A 26,400-nucleotide genomic window follows, 5' to 3' on the forward strand; every position below is an offset into this window, starting at 1 on the left:
TCAGCAGTGCAAAGAACTGACCAAGGAGTTTCTGCCCTTATGCCTTTTGGCAAACTCTAGTCCAGCCTTGATCTGAGTTTTCTTCAGACCAAGAGAGACAAAAAGTGACTTTCTTATTGTCTCTCTCCCATAAAGCTTTGACTGGTGAAGCTTTGACGGTTGTCTGCAGAGTCACTCCATTGTAGCTGCTGAAGCTTGAAACTCCTTTAGTGTAGTCATGGCAAGCTGGTGTCTTCTCTCTCTGGTCTCCTTCATGGTCTCTCAGGGGACATTCTGATCTAGGCACCAGATTACTTCAATGCTGATGATGGCCTAACTGAACTCCAGGGGAGGTTCACTGTAGGCTGCATTCACACCAGTCCTGTTTAGTCTAGAAAGCCCGGTTTGTTTGTAGGTGTGAATGTATCATCTAACTCTGATGAGGACAAAAAAGGCTAAATGCGTTGTGCCTGAAACCATTGGTCTGGGTTCAGTTGAAGTAAAGTTTGGTGCGGTTAGAAAGCATATGTGAACACCAACTGGACCGGAGAACGCTCGGTGTCGTCTTTAGAGGTTTTTGTATCGCTTCCTCCAGTGGTTCTTGGTGCATTGCTTCTCAAGCATTTTAATGAGTTCACATATTACTCTTGTGCTGCACTCAACAAGTACATTGTATTACAAGAATTTTCTCATTCTATTTTTGGCCGTGGTTGATTTTACTGTATAGTCTCTGGTTACTCAGGTTTATGACGACCACTCGGTTAGTGTCAGGGCAGCTTGGTTAGTCACCACGCAAGGTTGTGTGGTGCAGAGGACATTTTGTGATAAAAAATACAAAGCAATATAGTAAAGTCAAACATATGGCACTCAATGTGCACAGGGCAAATAAGGATAGTTTGAGTTTCAAATTTTACTCAGAAAGTTCCGCTTGAAAGCTGGTTGTGGATTAGTGTTCTACCTTTACAGCAACCTATGATGTTTTCTGTTTTATTAATCCTAAGAATTGAACTTAAAGTGCATCCTTAATTTGAGTTTTTTTCCCAGGTTAGCCATGGAACCAACAGGGCAGCTCACTTTGAAGCCGTTCACTAATACAACAAATTGTTCTTATCCGTTTTATTTGGACAAGCTGCTTTTTAATGGAAGATAAAGAGAAAGACAAAGGCATTAATTTTCTTGTGTGAGGTTACATAAAGTGGCCGTGAGATTTGGAAAACTGCAGGAGGTGCAATCATAAATCTGTGGTAGTCCAATTTGCAGCACAAGATCACTTCCCTTTGTAGCATATCTGTGTAACCAGTATACTATATTTCTAGATAATTAAAAATAGATCATGACCAACAAAGTCAATGGGCTAGTTCTTAGAAGTCTAGATACGGCTCAGGAAGGAGTAGACAGACTAGAAGTTGCAGATGTGAGTGCCTTGTATTCACAGTGATTAATTATTTACATTACAATAAGAAGGGAAAAAAAAACATTTAAATGGCCATATTAAAATAAAAGGAAATAATACAAAGAAAAATTAAATTAACAAAAAAACAAATCAGTTCCACAGTTCCAGTAACAAGCCACACCATTCAGTTCATAAAACCCCCCTGAACTGAGGCGGTTCAACAGGGTCAGGTGAGTTTAGAGCGCCTGTTACAGTTCATATGCTGACAAAAGTCAGATCAGAGTGGAAACAATTTTGTTCATGGGCTGCAGGAAGCCTCCCACCAGCCTGGTGGGGAAACCAAATCTCAACACCATAGGTGAAATCCTTTAGGCTCTTGGACCTGATTCTTCAGCTCGCCATCGAACCTGGCCTGTACAATAAAGCAGGACCAGTCTCAAATATATATATATAATCAAACATTCCAGTGTGCACACAAAAAATATGATCGGCACTCATTGCACTATGAATAATCCTAATCAATGCATTTCCAAGTACAAATTTTCTAGATAAATCTTATTCATAAAAAGTCAATAAATATGTTCCATACAAACAACAAACAATGCAAAAATCATCAAGATAAGCAAATACTTTTATTTAAGGCATCTCATTATTCTCCAATTTGTTTGTTCAGAGTCGCAATAGAGCATCCGAATTGATATCAACTAACGCCAAGTCTTCATAAAATGACTCACCAATTCCGCAGTTCATAAGGCATGCAAGCGGTTTTGTGTTTCTTTATCCCTCAGCTCACGATCGGAGACTCCTAAAGTTAGTACAATTTTATCAGCATCATACAAGATTAAAGAAAAACAGAATGTTGCGCTTAACCGACCAGCAGCTCTGCTCTCCCAAACTTGTTCTAATCCTCCATGCTTTTTGCTCCAGCTAATATACCCAACAAATGAGCTGACGGTGGTGCATGTGACTCAGACGCTCAACAATGATTGGCTGCTTAGTAAATCTCGCAAGAATTGCAGTTATATAATCAAACTACCGCGAGATTTTGGAGGGCAATAGTAGCGAACCAGAAAATGGAACTCAACATTTCACTTGGGTTACACCTTCATTCCCAAAATGTCTGTAGGCACCACTGGTGTGAACCATAAACTTCCTTAATTAATAAGATAAAAGTCACATTTTTTGCACTTAAACTGTTTTGGCCTAATTTTCATGCCTACTCTATCGCTGTCGGCCAGAGATGGTACGGCTGCCCAGGTTTCTCCCTCACATCCCTGCCAACACACTTCTTATGTACACTTCCCTAATCTTATTAAATTAAACATGCATATTGTGTTGCCTCATGAGTCCAGAAGAGATACTTCGCTTTTCATGTAATATTACAGTCTAGGATACTCATAATCATGAAAGTGTTCTATGCTCTGAGAGGGAGGAGGTCGGTGTTGGCTTGACTGCTTTTTGTTCACATTGCTGTTTACATTATTAAAAAAAGGAAAACATGTATCAAACCTACCTACCCCACCAGGGACAAGGGTGTAAGAAAATGAATGGGTATATTTTCTTGGGCTTTTCCAATATATATATATTAAAAAAAGTCAAATTATTTTTGATCACGACTGATTTTGTAACAACAATCAACAGAGTAAAACGGCCAGAAACTGACACCTTGTACCTCCTGTTGAATTTTAGTCCATTCTTTTTTTATATACTTTATTTTTATTCGTTTTTAAACAACACATACATTCAGAACATGAGGGCTAGGGCAATTAGCAGATAGTCATACTGGTGACCATTACAATGCAGACATTTCATTGTATGAAGTTACACAAAATAAATACAGAAGAAAGCTCCCAGGTGTCTGTCCGAGTGATATAGAATCACAAACATCAACTGTTACCCACTTTTGGTTATAAAATAACCCCATTTTTCCCAAAGTCTCTCTCCTTTCTCCTTCTGGAGACGTATTGTAAATGTCAACATTTCCATATTGTATATCAAGTTTATGATATTCACAAGAAGCTTCAGAGTAGGGGTTCTAGGTTGGAGCCAACATTTAGTAATCACCTTCTTGCTTGCAATCAGAAATATCTTCAACAAGTATGTGTCCTTATTATCGAGTCCTTCAGGGAGTAAGTATTCCAAGGTACATAGCAGGAAATGAAAGGGCTAAAGTTATACCCAGAATTTCATAGATCACTCGATTAACATCCTTCCAGAAGGTTTTCAATTGTGGACAGTCCCAAAAGATATGAAAACAGTCTGCAGAGACCACACCACACTCCCTCCAGCAAGAGAACTGAGAATCACCCAGCTTCGATTTCTGCTTTGGTGTAATAAAAAATCTGATTAGATTCTTCCAGCCGAAATCGCGCCATGTTAAAGATTTTGTGGTGGACAGAATATTCCTCCAAATCCGCAGCCAGACCTCAGGTAAAATTAGTTTTAGTCCATTCTTGATGTTTTCTGGGGACAGATTTAAGGAGCTTTTTACAGCCGCCTTGTTGTCACAAACTTTGTACCTTATTGTGGACTCAGAGAAAAACTTCACCAGCCACTGAACAGGTTTCAACTCGGCTCTGTAGAGAATCCCTGAGGAGGAGGAGGAGAGGTTCCTTGCTGTTGTTGGGGAACTTTGGATAGGTCATCTTTGCTGACAGAGAAAGACAATTACTTCAAGCTCGTTTATTTGTCTTTTTTATCGACCTGTCTGCTAGTTAGGTAGATTTCACCTCAGTCTATGTGACGACACTGACCTGAAGTTCGCTGACTGTTTAGGGCCACAGCAACAATAACCTGAAAATGGGGCTTTCTGAACATTTAAAGCAAAGTTTGCAAGATTCACACGCTATCACTGCAAAACCTCCTCACTATCTCAGCGATCTAAAGTTCTTACTGGGGATGAAAACAACATGACGAGACAGGAAAAGGAGTCACCCACACAAACCAAAGACACCACCGTGCATCGTAGTGCGAGCAAACTCTTTACAGTCTACCACTAACAAACCATCACTGAATGATCACAGCGGAGTGTCTGTAGAGGTTTAATATATTTATTCTTTGCTACGGAGGAAGAAGATAGCACTGCTAAGATGTCACGCCTGAACTTGAACATTTTTATCTTCAATTTATTTTTTCTGACCCCAGCATTTGTCTTCAGTTATGGTAAGAAATTTACCTAATAGTTGAGGTTTGTTCACATCTTTTAAACATCTGCCTTAGATAGAAAACCTTTCAGATGAATTTCAGTAATATACAGAGCTTTATGAACTGACTCATAACTAGGATTAATTGAATATATGTGATTGAATTGAAATTACATTTTTTGATAAAGTGCCTCAAGACAACATTTGTTGTGAATAGACGCTATATAAATATACTGAATTGAATTGAAGTTGCTGAAATGTCAATGTGATCTGACGTTCCACTGGGACTTCAGGAAACTTTTTTTTTTAAACTTCTTGTTTCTTTAGAAAAAAACAAAATGCATGACGTCTTTTAATTTCAGATTGTTACTGCTGTATTAACATATTTATTCTAATATATTTGTAGATGTTGACTGACTGTAGTTCCCAGGACAAACCCGTTTCTTTTTCAACCCTCAGATTTTAAGGTGATCCAGCCGGAGGTTCAGCTTGTGAACCCAGACCAAACGGCTTCAATCAGCTGTGAACATGACTCTCGTGGATCTAAACTTATGGATGTTCGACTGTACAGAATCTCACAGTGAGTGTTATGGTGATTGCTGCTGGAACCACGCGTTGAATCAGATCATTTTTCATTTTTTATTAGACCTGAAGAGGCTGAAAATGGCTGCCGTTTATTTGTCACAGAGGGAAGAAGTCAGTCCTTAAATATGTTAGTTTCTATTTTTCAACACAACTTCAGTTGTGTTGAAAAATGAATCCACTGCCCAGACAGAGCGTTTTGTGAACCAGCCTGTTTGTGCCTCCTGTTCCACTGTGGGTTCAAACCACAGCTGCATATCATCATCATTTTCTTACCAACCGTCTCATGAGTAATTTAATCTAGATTTCCTGCTAGTATATCTCCACTAGTTACTGTTTTTTTATGTTCTTTTACACACGTTTTTCCAGCTGTTCTTCACTTTTTAATCTATTTTACTCAGGGCAGTCTTAAAAACAGAGTTGGATTAGTTTCCTTGTTGAAGGATTGTAAAAGTGTAGAGTCTGTTACTCAGATGGCAACCCACACACACACTCATGGGAAAACTGCCATAAGCATAGATGGACATAAACAGACTTTAATGAGATTCAACTGTACATCTAAAATGTACATATTGAGCGAAACTGCATTGCAAATTAGTAAAGCCAAGCGCAAAATGAATGATTGTGATTCTATTCCTGTGAATTTGTGATGAACAAACTGTCAAAACAAAAAGTTATTTTTCCCCAAGGAATGCAGCCCTGTTTGTGTTTTATATGGTTGCAGTTGTGAAGTATTGGCAAAATGTTACTGCAAATTTGTCAAAGACAGTTTTAGCTTCATATTGTCAGAATGCTGCTGGTGTATCTGAAGAGAGTGTCCCTTCTGGTCCCCATTCAGCTAAAGGCTGACATAATGTCACAATTAATGTGTTGCAACTAAACCAGAGTTTTAATTGTATTAATTGACCAAATGAAGCTCCATTCAGTAGACTGTAAAATTGATTCCATGTAGCGAGAATGCTGCAGACAGCAGAGTTTAGATATTGTTTTAATAAACTGCTTCTTACTTTAATTATCCTATCCAGTGGACGAGGCTCCGTGTCTCTCTCCACTCCTGTCAGACATTCTGCACATCTGAACCCCAACACATTATATTCACATGTCTAAACTGTTGTTGTTTTTGGCAGCCATTTTAGTTTCAGTCTTTTTTGCAAGAGTTTTTGCTTCTGAGGACGTGGAGAGGAACTGGAGGGACGTTTTCAAAAGGGCGCAGATGTTGAAACAATGTGGTGTGTCTGACTGTCCGCTCTTAAAACAGAGGTTAATTTTAATGTTAATATCAAAATTACTGTGTTTTTATACACAGTTATTCTGTTAAATAACTTTTAGCATATCAATTGAATTGAACTGTTGAACTTGTCAAATTTAACAGTGGGGGGATTTTTAGGTCTCGCCATGAAAGTTGTGGTGGCTTTAATGTTTCCTGTGTTTCCGTTATGTTTTACTGCAAATTCTGTATTTTACTAGACGGTTCACACGTTCTACACGTAAGACTAACGCACATGAGCTAATGAAGTGAGGATAAAGTACAACCAAGCAAACTTTAGTCAGAGTTTAGAGTCCACATGTGCCAGGAGATGCCATCCCAATGTTATTGCTTGTGTCTACATCCTCATGGCAGGATGATATGAGTCAACGCTCCCTGCCTGATCTTTGTCACCTCATTAGTTTTCTGCTTCCTGCTTTGGATAGTTGTTTCATTAACACACGTTCTGTTTCTACTGACTTTCATTCCTCCTCTCACATGTGTGCATCTTTCATGCTTTCTCATAGTCTCTAATCAAAATATAATTTCTAAAACGGATGCATTATCTGTAACAGCTGATCTTCTTTGATTTTTATTTTTTGTGGGAATTTATTCATTAGTTCCTCTTAAATATGTGAAGACTTAACATATTTCCACTCCTTAAAACGTGTTGTATTTCCTCATTTTGTCTTCATGGGTTGCATGAAAAACGTTTGCATTCAAATTAAAGTGCAGATGAATACTTTGCTCCAAATTTGTCAGATCTCTCAGTATTTGATTTATGCTTTGACTTTTAGGAATGGGAAAGAAGAGATGCTGTGTCAGAAGGGAGCTCCCTGTAAGGATGTCAACCTGATTCTGAGTTCTACCAAGTCTGTTTTCACTTTACAAAACATTGGACCAGAAGCAATAAGAGCTGCCTATCAGTGTGAGATAACAGTGGAGTATAACGGTGTGGATTACACCAGGAGAGGAACAAAGACCACACTGGTATATGGTATGTAACCCAAAGCAAAATAAATACAGAACGTGTTCCTTTGAAAATACTTTATTACTTAACAATCCCAACATAATACTTTAGCAATGGCTCATGGAAAAATAATTTATTATCCACCTTTGCTTAAGGAAAATCATTTAATTGTTTAGATTTATGATTGTAGCACAATCATTAACATTCTTTGAAATAAATGAAAGTAATTATTTAGATTTCTGCCCTGAAGTGTCATCTCAGCAAACAGAGCAATGAAGGATGAAACTTCTTCTTTGTTGTAAGGAGTCAGTTTTCATACTGTTTTGGTATAAATCAGTTTCATTCTATCAAAATGAACCAGCGGGTCGTACCTGGCTCTGTGTTTCTTTACCAATCCTTTTTAACCTTCAGATTTTAAGGTGATCCAGCCGGAGGTTCAGCTTGTGAAACCAGACCAAACGGCTTCAATCAGCTGTGAACTTGACTCATATGGATCTAAGCTTCAGGATGTTCGACTGTTCAGAAGTTCAGAGTGAGTGTTCTCCTAATGGCTGCTGGAATCACGCATTGAGTCAGATTATTTTTAATTTGTTTTAGACCTGAAATCAGTGCTGTTTATTTGTCACAGCACTGACAAACAGTGCTGTGACAAATTGTGTTGAAAAATGAATCCACTCACCAGAGAGAGTTGTGAACTTAACATTATACTCTCTAAAAATGTTTTTGGCTGTAGTTCATCTTATAGACCTATTTACATTAATCTCACTTCACTCAATGTGGTTTAGTGATAACTTGTTTTTTGTGTTCAATTAACTTAAAATTTACAAATCTAACAAACCTAAATTATCTCAATTAACTTAAATAATCTTTTACTTTGACTTTACTTGAAACAACTGAGTTCAATGCCAGTTTTGTTTCCTACGTCTGACCAACTCAATAAGATTTACAGCTTATCTCTTTAAGTGTGTTTAACATTACAAATTTGTCAACACAAACTTTTAAGTTGTTCCAAATTGAAAAACTACAATATCCAAAGCTAAATTATCACTCGCATTGTACTTAAAATACAACTTGAATTTAAATAATTTTAAATGCATGTTTTAACATGTTACTTTAGTTTTTCAAAGTTCCTGTACACTGAAAAAGAGAAAATAGTTTATCCAACTTTATTAAGTTGCTTTAACTTAATAAATAAGACAGGAAATACACAAGCATAAGATCATCAGGCTGGAAGGGAACCTGCCACTGCCACGTCGAGGACTAAGGCCTCCTTATACCCTTGTTCCTCCACCCAACAGCATCCTGGTTGATACAGGATCTGTCCCTGGTGAAGCTTGCATCACGACATCAGACAGGTTACGAATGCGGCATTGAACTTAATTGTTTCAAATTCACTTTTGAGAATATTCTTTCAAATGTGTATTTTTAGAGTACAGTTATTAGAGTGCACTCTCAAAAGTTCAATGCAGTGTTGATTTTTTTATCGACCTGTCTGCTAGTTAGGTAGATTTCACCTCAGTCTATGTGACGACACTGACCTGAAGTTCGCTGACTGTTTAGTGCCACAAGCAACAATAACCTGAAAATGGGGCTTTCTGAACATTTAAAGCAAAGTTTGCAAGATTCACACGCTATCACTGCAAAACCTCCTCACTATCTCAGCGATCTAAAGTTCTTACTGGGGATGAAAACAACATGATGAGACAGGAAAAGGAGTCACCCACACAAACCAAAGACACCACCGTGCATCGTGGTGCGAGCAAACTCTTTACAGTCTACCACTAACAACCCATCACTGAATGATCACAGCGGAGTCTAAATATGTGAAGACTTAACATATTTACACTCCTAAAAATGTGTGTTGTATTTCCTCATTTTTTCTTCATGGGTTGCATGAAAAACTTTTGCATTCAAATTAAAGTGCAAATAAATATTTTGCTCCGAATTTGTCAGATAAGTTCATTCAGTATCTGATTTATACTTTAACTTTTAGGAATGAAAAAGAAGAGATGCTGTGTCATAAGGGAGCTTCCTGTAAGGATGTCAACCTGACTCTGAGTTCTACCAAGTTTGTTTTCACGTTAAAAAACATTGGACCAGAAGCAATAAGAGCTGCCTATCAGTGTGAGATAACAGTGGAGTATGACGGTGTGAATTACACCAGGAGAGGAACAAACACCACACTGGTATATGGTATGTAACCCAAAGCAAAATAAATACAGAACGTGTTCCTTTGAAACAGAGCAATGCAGTATGAAACTTCTTCTTTGTTGTAAGGAGTCAGTCTTCATACTGTTTTGGCATAAATCAGTTTCATTCTATCAAAATGAACCAGCGGGTGGTACCTGGCTCTGCGTTTCCTTACCGATCCTTTTTAACCCTCAGCTTCTAAGGTGATCCAGCCGGAGGTTCAGCTTGTGAACCCAGACCAAACGGCTTCTATCAGCTGTGAACCGAAGGCAGAGGGATCCACCATTCAGAAAGCACGACTGTATAGGATTTCAGAGTGAGTGTCCTGGCGATGGCTTCTACATTTATTTATCAATAAAGACCAGCAGTCATTTGCTATATTAATAGACATTTATCTGTGCATGTAGTTGACTAAATATTTCATTTATGTTTCAACTTTTAGAGATAACTCAGAACAGATGGTCTGCCAGAAGAGCAGAGCAGATTCCTGCTCGCCTGTCTCCACACATCAGCGGAATCCCAACAAAATTGTTTTCACTTTTCAAGACGTTGGACCAGAAGAAATGAAATTTACCTATCAGTGTGAAATAATAGTTAAAGAAAATGATGTGGTTTACATTGAAAGAGGAAAACTAAAAAAACTACAGAAAAGTAAGTATTTACAAATGCAGAAATATTCATGTTGCACACGTGACGAAAAAAAAATCTAAATCAAATAATCTCTCACAAGCTAATGGAGCAAAACCTGATAAAACACTGAAGTTTCTCATGTGGCAAAATAGACTGAGTTCCTTATAAATACAGTCATATTCAATAAATCAGAATATATGTGCGCATGAGACCCAATTGGTCAGATTAAAAGTACCTTCTGAAAGTAACTATTAAGAAGGCATTAAACGAGCCCACATGAGAAGAATGAGGAGGAAGTCATTCTTCTCACAATATGATTCCTTCTCACAGAAAGGAGCTGCACAATTTGAAATGATTGGTTCTTGAACTAAAATGTAGTAACTAAAATAATGTGTTGTTACTAGTAATGGGACCACATAGTAGATCTGTGTCTGTACAGTTAGAATATTCCAAGATGAATTCATTTCTAAGGTCTACTTTCACGTTTGTGTTGTTTGTAATCAGGTGAAATGGACTGTTCTCCTTTTGATAAGTCTGAGCTGGGATGGATTCTGATTGGCCTGCTGGCCCTGATGTTCCTGTACAGCTGTATAATCACCTGCCTCTACATCAAACGGACAGCCACCATCTGGGTAACCGATTTACTGCTTTTACTCATTTTAAAGTTTACAGAAACTTTTTCATGAAGGAAGAATTTATAGCAAACATTCCAGCATGGAGACTATCAATAATATTTATAATTTAGGGGAAAAAATCTATTAATACATTTAATTTATTTCCAAAAAATACACATAAAAATCAAATTCTTAACCTTATGAGGAAAGTGTTGCATTAAATAGCTCCACTGCTTTGTTTTCAAACTAGTTATGTCTCCACATTCAGCCTCTATCTCTAGATGCGCTTGGTGTGATGCTGATGCATTTTCATTTTCAGCGCTGCTGTGGGAGGAATTTCAAACGCAGAGCCCCTTCAGAACAGAAGGGTTGGGTTGCGTGTTGTAACAGCTCCCACTGTTGGCTGTCAGAGAGGAGGAAATTATTTATTTCACACTTTTCACCTTCCACCTTTCACACCATGAAAAAAAATTGAAACAATAGAAAATGTAGCTGAAAACCAAGCAGAGGTGATTTGAAACAGATAAAAACAACACGTCACGCTCCACTTTGAGCTTCTCGTAGAGTCACGCTGTACCAACATGACGCATGTTGGAACACCGTTATCTTTGCTGTCACTTCTCAGCAGACTTGTGATTTCACTGTAAAAACGTCTAAATATGAAATTATTCCTCTGAAACAAAATGCATAGAGTTTGAAAAAAAAAAAAAACAGGAAATAGAAATAGGGCAAGACTGGAAGAAATGAATCGGTGAATAAATCTCTAAACCACACCTGGTGCTAGAAATAAAGACAAAGGAAGTTTGTGGTTAGACAGACTCTGGTGTTTATCAAGGTTTCTAACTGGGTCCAGTTACACTGAAAGGTCTGAGTGACTGAAAATACATCAGGCTGATGCTTGCTAACGTCTGCAAGAAAAACTTGATTGGGTTTATGTATTCATGAAATTCAATAATCTATTTCAGAAGCTACCACTGAGCTGTTTCTAAGGAAAAGAACATAAAGAAGATTTGTGTTATTAAAAGAGATGGCTCATGTTTTATACAGTCAAGTTCACCGTTGCTACAATTTAGATTTGAAATAATTTAAATTTAACCAAACAGGTGAATGTTCAGTTCCACACTACCAGCTGCATGATGTGAAAATAGGCTCAGATCAAGGATGTAGAAAAGCTGAATCATCAGCTGGTTGTTTGAGGGCCACACATCAACTCAGCTAAGAAATGTGAACTCTGACCCAGCAGAGGATATGTGGGTCGAACAACAGCTGGAATCAACACAAACTGCTCTGTCCATTTAGACTTAAACTAATCTAAAGAATAATAAACTAAAAAAGAAAAAAATGATAAACTATTATTTAAAAAGAGACATTTCTATGATGAGGGTTGATGCCTTGAATATTTAGCTCATTAAATGTTTTGCTTTATCATAACTTCTGGTTTCTCTCTAGAGTTGAAATAAACAGAAGCTAATATTTAACCCTGTTATTGATAAGCTTGGTCTTAACTGTTTGCAACTACAGTGATCCTCCATTTTTATTCATTGTATTAATATTTTTGACTCTTGAATAATGGTTTATTCATCTTTTCTTTCCCTCCTTTAAATGATGCAATAAGCAGAAATTGTTCTTGAGAAATGAGAAAAGAAACTAATTTCAAATCTGACTAATTCAGTCTCAACACAGACTGAATTAAACTCCCTAAATAAATCTCGTTTTTGTTCCAGAGAAGCACCAAAGCTTGTGAGAACTCCACCTATGTGGTAATGAAGCCTCCAACCCACAAGGGGCAGCATGAAGACATTTACCAAAAGATGTCGTCTTAGGCTGAGTGATTGAAGAGTAAACACCTCACATGAACAGGCATTGATAAACCCTCAGTACAGCTTTAATAACGGTGTTCTACCGAACGGAACCAGCAGGAGCAGCCACAGACTGCCTGAAGAGATTGTTCACATTCACACCAGAAGAAGCTACCTGGTCACGATGACCATCATGACAAACTGTTTAGTAATAAATGTCAGGTATATACATTTGAGAGAAGCTTTCAGAGAGTTTTATGTTTGGATGGAAAATCTGACTTGAAGCTGTTCAAGTCAGAACAGCTTGACTATGAGCCAGTTTTTATTATTTTTTTCCTTTGTTGCTGGGTTAAGAAATTGCAGATTCAGTTTACCCACACACATTACGACCTTTAATATCACTGGTACTAAAGCTATTTTATGTCTTAGTTTTTTTTTTTACTCATTTGTGTTGGTCTCTAAATTCCCTTCGAGTCAGTTTGATGGAGCTTCAGCTGCTCCTTTAAATATCAGGCTTCAGGTTTTACAGAGTTCAAATGATTTTAAAGTTTTTCATTAAACTCTGAACGAATTTAATGGATGTAAATATTAAACACAAATCAAAAAGGAATTATGAAAATAAATCCCCAAAATCTTTCGCCATGCTTGCCTACCTCTAGTGGACAGAGAAAAAACTGCATGCATCAAGATTTATTAGATTGCTTTGTCTTGATTTTATTTTTAAATCACTTTTATTGAAACGGATATTATTTGTAAGTGTTTTATGTTTTTATTGTTAAGTTATATGCTTGTGATCTATCTTTGTCTTTCTCAATAAAAAAAATACGTAAATAATTCCCAGCAGTATACTGAGGTTTTCCTAATTTGAGTCCCACGTTTTGATGTAATGAACATAATAGTCACAGATGATACTCCAAAAAAACAAAATCCTCCGGGTTTTTCTTCTTCTTCACCCTTGTTTCTTTTTCCCCCATATTTAAATGGTTTGGCACGAAGCCACACAAAGGCCCAATTATTGTCAGATGTGTGGAATGAAAAAGGCCCTGGTTTAGAGAGGAAGAACGTTTTCTCATTGGGCCAGGTTTGCTCGGAGAGATTTTTACTCCATAGTAAATAAAATAATTTGGAAACAGGAAGGAGAACAGCAGGAATCGTTTTCTGCCAAACCAACACTGGACAGAAGATGGCAACATTTTGAAAAACCGAAGGGATGAGGTCAATATTTTTCACAAAGCATTTGGTTTAAAATAGAGCGATGGAGTTTTAGTAGGAGTAAAACGCAAGAAACAAAACAAGAAATAAGTACAAATAAAACATTAGTAACTCCTCCACATCACAGGGAATACAACAAAATTAAATCATGAAGTGTTACAATGTCTGCAAAAAACAAATGGATATTTGAAAAAAACACAATGTGCAGAGATTACTGTGCAGAATGTGCTTTAGTGAACATAGCATGTAAAGAGCTCAGCTTTTTTATGCCAACATGTTTGAAATATGCAACACTGGAAGAAATAATATCCTCCAAAGTCACTTCTGCATATGTCCATTTCCTACTTGGGTTACAGACAGACCAGGCTACTGTTGTGTGTGTGTGCGTGGTTCATTACCGAAGAACTGCACTCGCAGTCAATCCACAAAGTTCAGATCAGAATATTTAATGTAAAAGGGAGATTTTGACTTTCATAGAAAAATAAACTTGTGGAAGTATTATTATCCAAATGGATAAAATAAAACATTTCTTGTTATCTCTCGTGTTTATTTTCATCTATTAGAGAGTAATAAACAACTCCAATAACACAGATTGGTCCCCTGCCTTCCCATCTTTTCAATAAGAGTCACAGGCCTGCCATTCCCTTAGTCTGTGACGTCTTTCAGTTGAGAAATGGTTTGTTTTCCTTCAACAAACATCTCTCGTTTTAGAAGGATCAGAGGTTTTATGCTATGTTGAGGATGGGCCATCTTGTCACATTTCATTTTTAAGGCCTTTCCTGTTTACCCACATATTTATGTACTCAGATCCACACGATGGAGCCCTGCCCTGAATAAAATCCATGCTGTTCTGGGAGAGTGCAGTCAAATGAGATAGTGATGATTTAGAGCAGGGGTCCTCAGATCCAGGTCTGGGACAAATAATCAGGTCATTATCACCACTCTGGAGAACGTGACTGCACTGAGGAGGTGATTTAGCCATGTGACTGAGGTGCGTTGAACCAGGAACCCAGCTAAAAGTTGCAGGACACGGGGCCACCTCCACCTTGCTGACATGCGAGATGAAGTGGAGCTCTGCCATTACTGATCTGCAACTTAAACCAAGAAAACAATTTGTACACCTGAAACGGTTTCTCATTTCTTCATGCTTCAACATTTACCTTACTAAGAATCAAAAGGTGTTGGTTGCCAATCTAAAATTTTAACAACTTGCCACGATTTGTGATGATGGATTTTAGTTTTGTCAACATGTGAAGGCGACTGCAGACGTAGCTGCCAAGAACACGGCAGCATTCGGCCCCTCTAACAAATGACAGGCTGGCGAACGGCTGTTGGAGCTTTTGTGTAGACGCAGTCATGTCCTGTTTAGAAGAAAAACCGTTGAGGATGTCGGCTGAAGAACCAGTTACATTCCTATGTGGCACCAGTTCAAACAAAGAAGGAATGATAATGTATGTGGAAGATCCAGCTAAGGGTGTGACAGACGTCTGTCAAGAGGCATCAAGGCCACAAAGAAGTCCCAGACAAAAGTACAGGACTGATGCAGACCGCAGCTGACTGTCAAACACGGGATCTGACGCTTCTGAGGTGCAAAGTCATGATAGAGGGGTGTGAGCTCTGGAGTATTTTTACTGTGTCAAGGGTTTGAATAATTTTGGGCTTACTTGTTTCTTCCCATCTCTGCTGGACATGTGTAGCAAATTAAAGTGCCTCTGTGTGTGTGTGTGTGTGTGTGTGTGTGTGTGTGTGCGTGTGCGTGTGCATAGTTCATTACCAAAGAACTACAGCACTCACAGTAAATCCACAAAGTTCAGACCATAATATTTAATGTAAAAGGGAGATTTTAACTTTCATAGAAAAATAAACTTGTGAAAGTATTATTATCCAAATGGATAAAATAAAACATTTCTTGTTATCTCTCTTGTTTATTTTCATCTATTAAAGAGAGAGTAATAACTCCAAGAATACAGATTGGTCCCCTGCCTTCCCATCTTTTCAATAAGAGTCACAGGCCTGCCATTCCCTTAGTCTGTGACGTCTTTCAGTTGAGAAATGGTTTGTTTTTCTCCAAATCCGCAGCCAGACCTCAGGTAAAATTAGTTTTAGTCCATTCTTGATGTTTTCTGGGGACAGATTTAAGGAGCTTTTTACAGCCGCCTGGTTGTCACAAACTTTGTACCTTATTGTGGACTCAGAGAAAAACTTCACCAGCCACTGAACAGGTTTCAACTCGCCTCTGTAGAGAATCCCTGAGGAGGAGGAGGAGGACAGGTTCCTGGCTGTTGCTGGGGAACTTTGGATAGGTAATCTTTGCTGACAGAGAAAGACAATTACTTCAAGCTCGTTTATTTGTCTTTTTTATCGACCTGTCTGCTAGTTGGGTAGATTTCACCTCAGTCTATGTGACGACACTGACCTGAAGTTCGCTGACTGTTTAGGGCCACAGCAACAATAACCTGAAAATGGGGCTTTCTGAACATTTAAAGCAAAGTTTGCAAGATTCACACGCTATCACTGCAAATCCTCCTCACTATCTCAGCGATCTAAAGTTCTTACTGGGAATGAAAACATGTCGAGACAGGAAAAGGGAGTCACCCACACAAACCAAAGACACCACCGTGCATCGTAGTGCGAGCAAACTCTTTACAGTCTACCACTAACAACCCATCACTGAATGATCACAGCGGAGTGTCTGTAGAGGTTTAATATATTTATTCTTTGCTACAGAGGAAGAAGATAGCACTGCGAAGATGTCACACCTGAACTTGAACATTTTTATCTTCAATTTATTTTTTCTGACCCCAGCATTTGTCTTCAGTTATGGTAAGAAATTTACCTAATAGTTGAGGTTTTTTCACATCTTTTAAACATCTGCCTTAGATAGAAAACCTTTCAGATGAATTTCAGTAATATACAGAGCTTTATGAACTGACTCATAACTAGGATTAATTGAATATATGTGATTGAATTGAAATTACATTTTTTGATAAAGTGCCTCAAGACAACATTTGTTGTGAATAGACGCTATATAAATATACTGAATTGAATTGAAGTTGCTGAAATGTCAATGTGACCTGATGTTCCACTGGGACTTCAGGAAACTTTTTTTTTTAAACTTCTTGTTTCTTTAGAAAAAAACTAAATGCATGACGTCTTTTAATTTCAGATTTTTACTGCTGTATTAACATATTTATTCTAATATATTTGTAGATGTTAACTGACTGTAGTTCCCAGGACAAACCCGTTTCTTTTTCAACCCTCAGATTTTAAGGTGATCCAGCCGGAGGTTCAGCTTGTGAACCCAGACCAAACGGCTTCAATCAGCTGTGAACATGACTCTCGTGGATCTAAACTTATGGATGTTCGACTGTACAGAATCTCACAGTGAGTGTTATAGTGATTGCTGCTGGAACCACGCGTTGAATCAGATTATTTTTCATTTTTTATTAGACCTGAAGAGGCTGAAAATGGCTGCCGTTTATTTGTCACAGAGGGAAGAAGTCAGTCCTTAAATATGTTAGTTTATAGTTTATATTTAGAAACAATGTGGTGTGTTTGACTGTCCGCTCTTAAAACAGAGGTTAATTTTAATGTTAATATCAAAATTACTGTGTTTTTGTACACAGTTACTGTGTTAAATAACTTTAGCATATCAATTGAATTGAACTGTTGAACTTGTCAAATTTAACAGTGGGGGGGTTTTTAGGTCTCACCATGAAAGTTGTGGTGGCTTTAATGTTTCCTGTGTTTCCGTTATGTTTTACTGCCAATTAGGGCTGAAACGATTCCTCGAATGATTCGAGTACCTCGATTACTAAAATTCCTCGAGGAAAATTTACCTGCCTCAAAGCTTCGTTAATTTATGTTTTTTTAGTTAGCGCACCGTGTTCCGGCCGGGACTTCATTTGCGTTGCGCGGAGCTCTCACTTCCGCCTCTGAGTTGTTGACAAAAGCTAAGTCTCAGCGGCATAAAGTCCAATCTTCAAGATTGGCCCGTGGGGATTTTATTGATTGATGATAATGCCCGACTTTTTAGCGTTTTTGGGGAACCAATAAGCATCCTTAAAATGACTGGGGGAATGCCTGGAGTACGGCAGCATTTCTCCTCCGGGGCTGCTGGTTGAAATCGAACGGCGGGAAGAGCGCTGAGGTGAGCGGATAGCCTGAACAGGGCGGGCGGCTGAGTAGCTGATGCTTACCGTGTAAATGTAGCTTTACCGACGAACCGCACAATACATTTCATATCCCGGTCTGAAGAAACGGGTGGCGGAGCGCATCGTACATGGCTGGTAGATGAGTTTCTGAGTGTGACCAGTGAAGGTGTCGTAAATATCCCGTATTGCTTCCCCCCGTGTTCGTCCCCCGGTCTAACGGTTCGTCAGTCCGCTGGTCCATTTCCTCCCCTCCACCCCATGTTCGTTCATTCGCCCTCTCCTCCCACTCCAGGCGACATTTCCTGTATTTTCAAACCCAAAGCGTGACAGGTTAGGTGGCAAGGTGAGTTTAATTAATCTATTAAACTCACTGAAGATGAATACATAAACTAAAAGCTGGATTGTAGACATTTTTTATAAGCATATTTGTGAGCCTGCCTCTTTGTTATTAAATTCAATATAATTTCAGATTTTTCTATAACTTTTCTTCTGGTTAACTTAGAAAGTGAGCTATTATTGTTACAGGTTAGTTTTCTAAACTACAAAAAAGCAACTGTTAGGGATGCTCAAATATGAACAATTGGACTGATATTGATATCTGATAGTAACATTGGTATTATGCCAGATTTACCAATATTTCATTTTATAATTTTTTTTTTATCCGATTACTCGATTAATCGTAAGAATAATCGATAGATTACTCGATTACTAAAATATTCGTTTACAACAGCCCTACTGCCAATTCTGTATTTTACTAGACGGTTCACACGTTCTACACGTAAGACTAACGCACATGAGCTAATGAAGTGAGGATAACCAAGCAAACTTTAGTCAGAATTTAGAGTCCACATGTGCCAGGAGATGCCATCCCAATGTTATTGCTTGTGTCTACATCCTCATGGCAGGATGATATGAGTCGACGCTCCCTGCCTGATCTTTGTCCCCTCATTAGTTTTCTGCTTCCTGCTTTGGATGGTTGTTTCATTAACACACGTTCTGTTTCTACTGACTTTCATTCCTCCTCTCACATGTGTGCATCTTTCATGCTTTCTCATCGTCTCTAATCAAAATATAATTTCTAAAACAGATGCATTATCTGTAACAGCTGATCTTCTTTGATTTTTATTTTTTGTGGGAATTTATTCCTTAATTCCTCTTAAATATGTGAAGACTTAACATATTTCCACTCCTTAAAATGTGTTGTATTTCCTCATTTTTCTTTATGGGTTGCATGAAAAACGTTTGTATTCAAATTAAAGTGCAAATAAATACTTTGCTCCAAATTTGTCAGATCTCTCAGTATCTGATTTATACTTTAACTTTTAGGAATGAGAAAGAAGAGATGCTGTGTCAGACGGGAGCTTCCTGTAAGGATGTCAACCTGACTCTGAGTTCTACCAAGTTTGTTTTCACTTTACAAAACATTGGACCAGAAGCAATAAGAGCTGCCTATCAGTGTGAGATAACAGTGGAGTATGACGATGTGGATTACACCAGGAGAGGAACAAAGACCACACTGGTATATGGTATGTAACCCAAAGCAAAATAAATACAGAACGTGTTCCTTTGAAAATATTTTATTACTTAACAATCCCAACATAATACTTTAGCAATGGCTAATCCTTTTTAACCTTCAGATTTTAAGGTGATCCAGCCGGAGGTTCAGCTTGTGAAACCAGACCAAACAGCTTCAATCAGCTGTGAACTTGACTCATATGGATCTAAGCTTCAGGATGTTCGACTGTTCAGAAGTTCAGAGTGAGTGTTCTCCTAATGGCTGCTGGAATCACGCATTGAGTCAGATTATTTTTAATTTGTTTTAGACCTGAAATCAGTGCTGTTTATTTGTCACAGCACTGACAAACAGTGCTGTGACAAATTGTGTTGAAAAATGAATCCACTCACCAGAGAGAGTTGTGAACTTAACATTATACTCTCTAAAAATGTTTTTGGCTGTAGTTCATCTTATAGACCTATTTACATTAATCTCACTTCACTCAATGTGGTTTAGTGATAACTTGTTTTTTGTGTTCAATTAACTTAAAATTTACAAATCTAACAAACCTAAATTATCTCAATTAACTTAAATAATCTTTTACTTTGACTTTACTTGAAACAACTGAGTTCAATGCCAGTTTTGTTTCCTACGTCTGACCAACTCAATAAGATTTACAGCTTATCTCTTTAAGTGTGTTTAACATTACAAATTTGTCAACACAAACTTTTAAGTTGTTCCAAATTGAAAAACTACAATATCCAAAGCTAAATTATCACTCGCATTGTACTTAAAATACAACTTGAATTTAAATAATTTTAAATGCATGTTTTAACATGTTACTTTAGTTTTTCAAAGTTCCTGTACACTGAAAAAGAGAAAATAGTTTATCCAACTTTATTAAGTTGCTTTAACTTAATAAATAAGACAGGAAATACACAAGCATAAGATCATCAGGCTGGAAGGGAACCTGCCACTGCCACGTCGAGGACTAAGGCCTCCTTATACCCTTGTTCCTCCACCCAACAGCATCCTGGTTGATACAGAATCTGTCCCTGGTGAAGCTTGCATCACGACATCAGACAGGTTACGAATGCGGCATTGAACTTAATTGTTTCAAATTCACTTTTGAAAATATTCTTTCAAATAAATATTTTTGTAGTACAGTTATTAGAGTGCACTCTCAAAAGTTCAATGCAGTGTTCGTAGCCTTTCTGCTGTCATGACGTAAGCTTCACCAGGGGCAGATCCTGTACCCGCCAGGTGCTCTGGTGGCACAGTGGTTAAGCACAGCTCACATAAGGAAACCTTAGTCTTCCATGTGGCTGTCGTAAGTTTGATTCGAGCCTGATGACCTTTGCTGCATGTCTTCTCTCTCTGCCATCACCCACTTTCCTGTCTGACTACTCTCAAATAAAGGGTGCCTGAGCAGCCTATATCTGCTGCTCAAATAAAGGCAGCAAACATTGCGGTTACATGTTTTTGCGGTTAAAACATGTAACCACAAAGAAGCGGTTACATGTTTTACAGTCATCTGAAGTCATCTCGGTGGTTGCCAGGCAACCATCAATTGCCTCTAAGTATAAGCTAAAGTACCTCTCTTATGGAAGTTGGTCCACATGGGAGGGCGAGCACACAAAGGTGTAGTGTTTTTATTTTACAGCAAAAATGTACAAAGGATGATACAAAGAGATTGTATGTTAGTTTCCTTCTTTATTTGAAGTAAACTAAATGATTTGAGAAAGACTGACTTAAATTTGTCATTTTAAACACTTAATGATTCAGTTAAAAAAAAAAAAAAATTAAGTCGGATTAAATTAATTTAATTACTTGTTGCCAATTGGAGCAATTCAATTAAGTTGGTTCAACTAATTAATTTCTTTTTACAGTGCAGTCCACAATACTTGTAATCATGAAAGTGTTCTGTGCTCTGAGAGGGAGGCAGTCTCTCTTTTTCTTTTTGGTTCACATTGCTGTTTACATTATAAAAAAAGAGAAAACGTTTACAACGTATATTTGTTTTTCTTGGGCTTTTCCAATATTAAAAAAAGTCAACTTATTTTGATCACGATTGTAAAAACAATCAAAAGGGTAAAACAGCCAAAAACTGACACCTTGTACCTCCTGTTGAGTTTTAGTCCATTCTTGATGTTTTACTTAAGGAGCTTTTTACAGCCGCCTGGTTGTCACAAACTTTGTACCTTATTGTGGACTCAGAGAAAAACTTCACCAGCCACTGAACAGGTTTCAGCTCGGCTCTGTAGAGAATCCCTGAGGAGGAGGAGGAGGAGGGGGAGGAGGAGAAGAGGTTCCTGGCTGTTGCTGGGAAACTTTGGATATTCTGAAACCTTCATAACAGTGGAACTTCTCACTGATATTTTCTATACATTCCAGTGTGTTATGATTTAAAGCGATGATGACCGCATTCTTTTCTTTGTAGGTTATCATTGCTGACAGAGAAAGACAGTTACTTCAAGCTCGTTTATTTGTCTTTTGTATCGACCTGTCTGCTAGTTAGGTAGATTTCACCTCAGTCTATGTGACGACACTGACATGAAGTTCGCTGACTGTTTAGTGCCACAAGCAACAATAACCAGAAAATGGGGCTTTGTGAACATTTAAAGCAAAGTTTGCAAGATTCACACGCTATCACTGCAAATCCTCCTCACTATCTCAGCGATCTAAAGTTCTTACTGGGAATGAAAACAACATGATGAGACAGGAAAGGGAGTCACCCACACAAACCAAAGACACCACCGTGCATCGTGGTGCCAGCAAACTCTTTACAGTCTACCACTAACAACCCATCACTGAATGATCACAGCGGAGTCTAAATATGTGAAGACTTAACATATTTACACTCCTAAAAATGTGTGTTGTATTTCCTCATTTTGTCTTCATGGGTTGCATGAAAAACTTTTGCATTCAAATTAAAGTGCAAATAAATATTTTGCTCCGAATTTGTCAGATAAGTTCATTCAGTATCTGATTTATACTTTAACTTTTAGGAATGAGAAAGAAGAGATGCTGTGTCAGAAGGGAGCTTCCTGTAAGGATGTCGACCTGATTCTGAGTTCTACCAAGTTTGTTTTCACGTTAAAAAACATTGGACCAGAAGCAATAAGAGCTACCTATCAGTGTGAGATAACAGTGGAGTATGACGGTGTGAATTACACCAGGAGAGGAACAAAGACCACACTGGTATATGGTATGTAACCCAAAGCAAAAGATATACACATCACAGATAAAAACTTTTATTTTTGTAGTTAAAACAGAAAGTGTTCCTTTGGAAATAGTCTTATAACAGACATAAATGCTTTGTACATCTGTGTGTAATTAATCTATATAACATGTCTCACTTAGTAATAAAAATCCTGACATAATTGGACTTCTTAATATTCTAATTTATTCAATGAATCTGTACCTTCAGCAGAAACACAAGAAAGAGAAGGAAAGAAAACTTCAGCTGCTGTACAGATGTTACTCTGAATGTGGTTTTATTTAAATGTGTATAATTTGATACCGATTTTCTTATTTGCATATATTTGCAGAGCATCCACTCTTACCACCTACCGTAGCCAGCGTCACCATTTTCATTAGCTAATCTCTGCCTGCATTAGGTAGCAGAGCTCTGACAGCAGTCAGCGAGGAGGAAGTCATTCTTCTCACAATATGATTCCTTCTCACAGAAAGGAGCTGCACAATTTGAAATGATTGGTTCTTGAACTAAATGTAGTAACTAAAATAATGTGTTGTTACTAGTAATGGGACCACATAGTAGATCTGTGTCTGTACAGTTAGAATATTCCAAGATGAATTCATTTCTAAGGTCTACTTTCACGTTTGTGTTGTTTGTAATCAGGTGAAATGGACTGTTCTCCTCTTGATAAGTCTGAGCTGGGATGGATTCTGATTGGCCTGCTGGCCCTGATGTTCCTGTACAGCTGTATAATCACCTGCCTCTACATCAAACGGACAGCCACCATCTGGGTAACCGATTTACTGCTTTTACTCATTTTAAAGTTTACAGAAACTTTTTCATCAAGGAAGAATTTATAGCAAACATTCCAGCATGGAGACTATCAATAATATTTATAATTTAGGGGAAAAAAAATCTACTAATACATTTATTTCCAAAAAATACACATAAAAATCAAATTCTTAACCTTATGAGGAAAGTGTTGCATTAAATAGCTCCACTGCTTTGTTTTCAAACTAGTTATGTCTCCACATTCAGCCTCTATCTCTAGATGCGCTTGGTGTGATGCTGATGCATTTTCATTTTCAGCGCTGCTGTGGGAGGAATTTCAAACGCAGAGCCCCTTCAGAACAGAAGGGTTGGGTTGCGTGTTGTAACAGTTCCCACTGTTGGCTGTCAGAGAGGAGGAAATTATTTATTTCACACTTTTCACCTTCCACCTTTCACACCATGAAAATAAATTGAAACAATAGAAAATGTAGCTGAAAACCAAGCAGAGGTGATTTGAAACAGATAAAAACAACACGTCACGCTCCACTTTGAGCTTCTCGTAGCGTCACGCTGTACCAACATGACGCATGTTGGAACACCGTTATCTTTGCTGTCACTTCTCAGCAGACTTGTGATTTCACTGTAAAAACGTCTAAATATGAAATTATTCCTCTGAAACAAAATGCATAGAGTTTGACAAAAAAAAAAACAGGAAATAGAAATAGGGCAAGACTGGAAGAAATGAATCGGTGAATAAATCTCTAAACCACACCTGGTGCTAGAAATAAAGACAAAGGAAGTTTGTGGTTAGACAGACTCTGGTGTTTATCAAGGTTTCTAACTGGGCCCAGTTACACTGAAAGGTCTGAGTGACTGAAAATACATCAGGCTGATGCTTGCTAACGTCTGGAAGAAAAACTTGATTGGGTTTATGTATTCATGAAATTCAATAATCTATTTCAGAAGCTACCACTGAGCTGTTTCTAAGGAAAAGAACCTAAAGAAGATTTGTGTTATTAAAAGAGATGGCTCATGTTTTATACAGTCAAGTTCACCGTTGCTACAATTTAGATTTGAAATAATTTAAATTTAACCAAACAGGTGAATGTTCAGTTCCACACTACCAGCTGCATGATGTGAAAATAGGCTCAGATCAAGGATGTAGAAAAGCTGAATCATCAGCTGGTTGTTTGAGGGCCACACATCAACTCAGCTAAGAAATGTGAACTCTGACCCAGCAGAGGATATTTGGGTCGAACAACAGCTGGAATCAACACAAACTGCTGTGTCCATTTAGACTTAAACTAATCTAAAGAATAATAAATAAAAAAGGAAAAAAATGATAAACTATTATTTAAAAAGAGACATTTCTATGATGAGGGTTGATGCCTTGAATATTTAGCTCATTAAATGTTTTGCTTTATCATAACTTCTGGTTTCTCTCTAGAGTTGAAATAAACAGAAGCTAATATTTAACCCTGTTATTGATAAGCTTGGTCTTAACTGTTTGCAACTACAGTGATCCTCCATTTTTATTCATTGTATTAATATTTTTGACTCTTGAATAATGGTTTATTCATCTTTTCTTTCCCTCCTTTAAATGATGCAATAAGCAGAAATCGTCCTTGAGAAACGAGAAAAGAAACTAATTTCAAATCTGACTAATTCAGTCTTAACACAGACTGAATTAAACTGCCTAAATTAATGTCGTTTGTGTTTTTGGTCCAGAGAAGCACCAAAGCTTGTGAGAACTCCACCTATGTGGTAATGAAGCCTCCAACCCACAAGGGGCAGCATGAAGACATTTACCAAAAGATGTCGTCTTAGGCTGAGTGATTGAAGAGTAAACACCTCACATGAACAGGCATTGATAAACCCTCAGTACAGCTTTAATAACGGTGTTCTACCGAACGGAACCAGCAGGAGGAGCCACAGACTGCCTGAAGAGATTGTTCACATTCACACCAGAAGAAGCTACCTGGTCACGATGACCATCATAACAAACTGTTTAGTAATAAATGTCAGGTATATACATTTGAGAGAAGCTTTCAGAGAGTTTTATGTTTGGATGGAAAATCTGACTTGAAGCTGTTCAAGTCAGAACAGCTTGACTATGAGCCAGTTTTTATTATTTTTTTCCTTTGTTGCTGGGTTAAGAAATTGCAGATTCAGTTTACCCACACACATTACGACCTTTAATATCACTGGTACTAAAGCTATTTTATGTCTTAGTTTTTTTTTTTTACTCATTTGTGTTGGTCTCTAAATTCCCTTCGAGTCAGTTTGATGGAGCTTCAGCTGCTCCTTTAAATATCAGGCTTCAGGTTTTACAGAGTTCAAATGATTTTAAAGTTTTTCATTAAACTGAACGAATTTAATGGATGTAAATATTAAACACAAATCAAAAAGGAATTATGAAAATAAATCCCCAAAATCTTTCGCCATGCTTGCCTACCTCTAGTGGACAGAGAAAAAACTGCATGCATCAAGATTTATTAGATTGCTTTGTCTTGATTTTATTTTTAAATCACTTTTATTGAAACAGATATTATTTGTAAGTGTTTTATGTTTTTATTGTTAAGTTATATGCTTGTGATCTATCTTTGTCTTTCTCAATAAAAAAAATACATAAATAATTCCCAGCAGTATACTGAGGTTTTCCTAATTTGAGTCCCACGTTTTGATGTAATGAACATAATAGTCACAGATGATACTCCAAAAAAACAAAATCCTCAGGGTTTTTCTTCTTCTTCTTCACCCTTGTTTCTTTTCCCCCCATATTTAAATGGTTTGGCACGAAGCCACACAAAGGCCCAATTATTGTCAGATGTGTGGAATGAAAACGGCCCTGGTTTAGAGAGGAAGAACGTTTTCTCATTGGGCCAGGTTTGCTCGGAGAGATTTTTACTCCATAGTAAATAAAATAATTTGGAAACAGGAAGGAGAACAGCAGGAATCGTTTTCTGCCAAACCGACACTGGACAGAAGATGGCAACATTTTGCAAAAACCGAAGGGTTGAGGT

At 37.7% G+C, this 26,400-nt stretch overlaps 1 protein-coding gene across 2 annotated transcripts; it reads left to right on the forward strand.

Moving 5' to 3' along the window:
• The first annotated feature begins 4,328 nt into the window (after positions 1-4,328).
• On the forward strand, positions 4,329-26,013 carry LOC106933252 (uncharacterized). 2 transcript variants are annotated; one of them, XM_088012443.1, is made up of 11 exons: positions 4,329-4,534; positions 4,975-5,095; positions 7,141-7,340; positions 7,725-7,845; positions 9,307-9,506; positions 17,022-17,142; positions 19,239-19,438; positions 19,550-19,670; positions 22,416-22,615; positions 23,270-23,397; positions 25,106-26,013. In XM_088012443.1, exons 1-11 carry the CDS (start codon positions 4,462-4,464, stop codon positions 25,202-25,204), a joined length of 1,584 nt encoding a protein of 527 aa, XP_087868569.1. In that variant the 5' UTR covers positions 4,329-4,461; the 3' UTR covers positions 25,205-26,013. The 2 variants fall into 2 exon arrangements, with proteins under 2 accessions (XP_087868569.1, XP_087868574.1); XM_088012448.1 differs by lacking the exons at positions 17,022-17,142; positions 19,239-19,438; positions 19,550-19,670; ... (1 more) ...; positions 23,270-23,397; positions 25,106-26,013 and adding exons at positions 9,699-9,819; positions 9,946-10,154; positions 10,638-10,765; positions 12,472-13,380 and having other exon boundaries at positions 4,337-4,534.
• Positions 26,014-26,400: the final 387 nt, after the last annotated feature.

The sequence above is a fragment of the Poecilia mexicana genome, unplaced genomic scaffold (genome assembly GCF_051168715.1).
Source record: "Poecilia mexicana isolate PSO_F unplaced genomic scaffold, ASM5116871v1 scaffold_2, whole genome shotgun sequence".
Classification (NCBI taxonomy): Eukaryota; Metazoa; Chordata; class Actinopteri; order Cyprinodontiformes; family Poeciliidae; genus Poecilia; species Poecilia mexicana.

Coding starts and splice junctions, on each gene's coding strand:
- LOC106933252 (XM_088012443.1), top strand. CDS start 4,462: ATGTCACGCCTGAACTTGAACATTTTTATCTTCAATTTATTTTTTCTG. Junction 5,096..7,140: donor CGACTGTACAGAATCTCACA/GTGAGTGTTATG, acceptor TTTGACTTTTAG/GAATGGGAAAGAAGAGATGC. Junction 7,341..7,724: donor AAAGACCACACTGGTATATG/GTATGTAACCCA, acceptor TTTAACCTTCAG/ATTTTAAGGTGATCCAGCCG.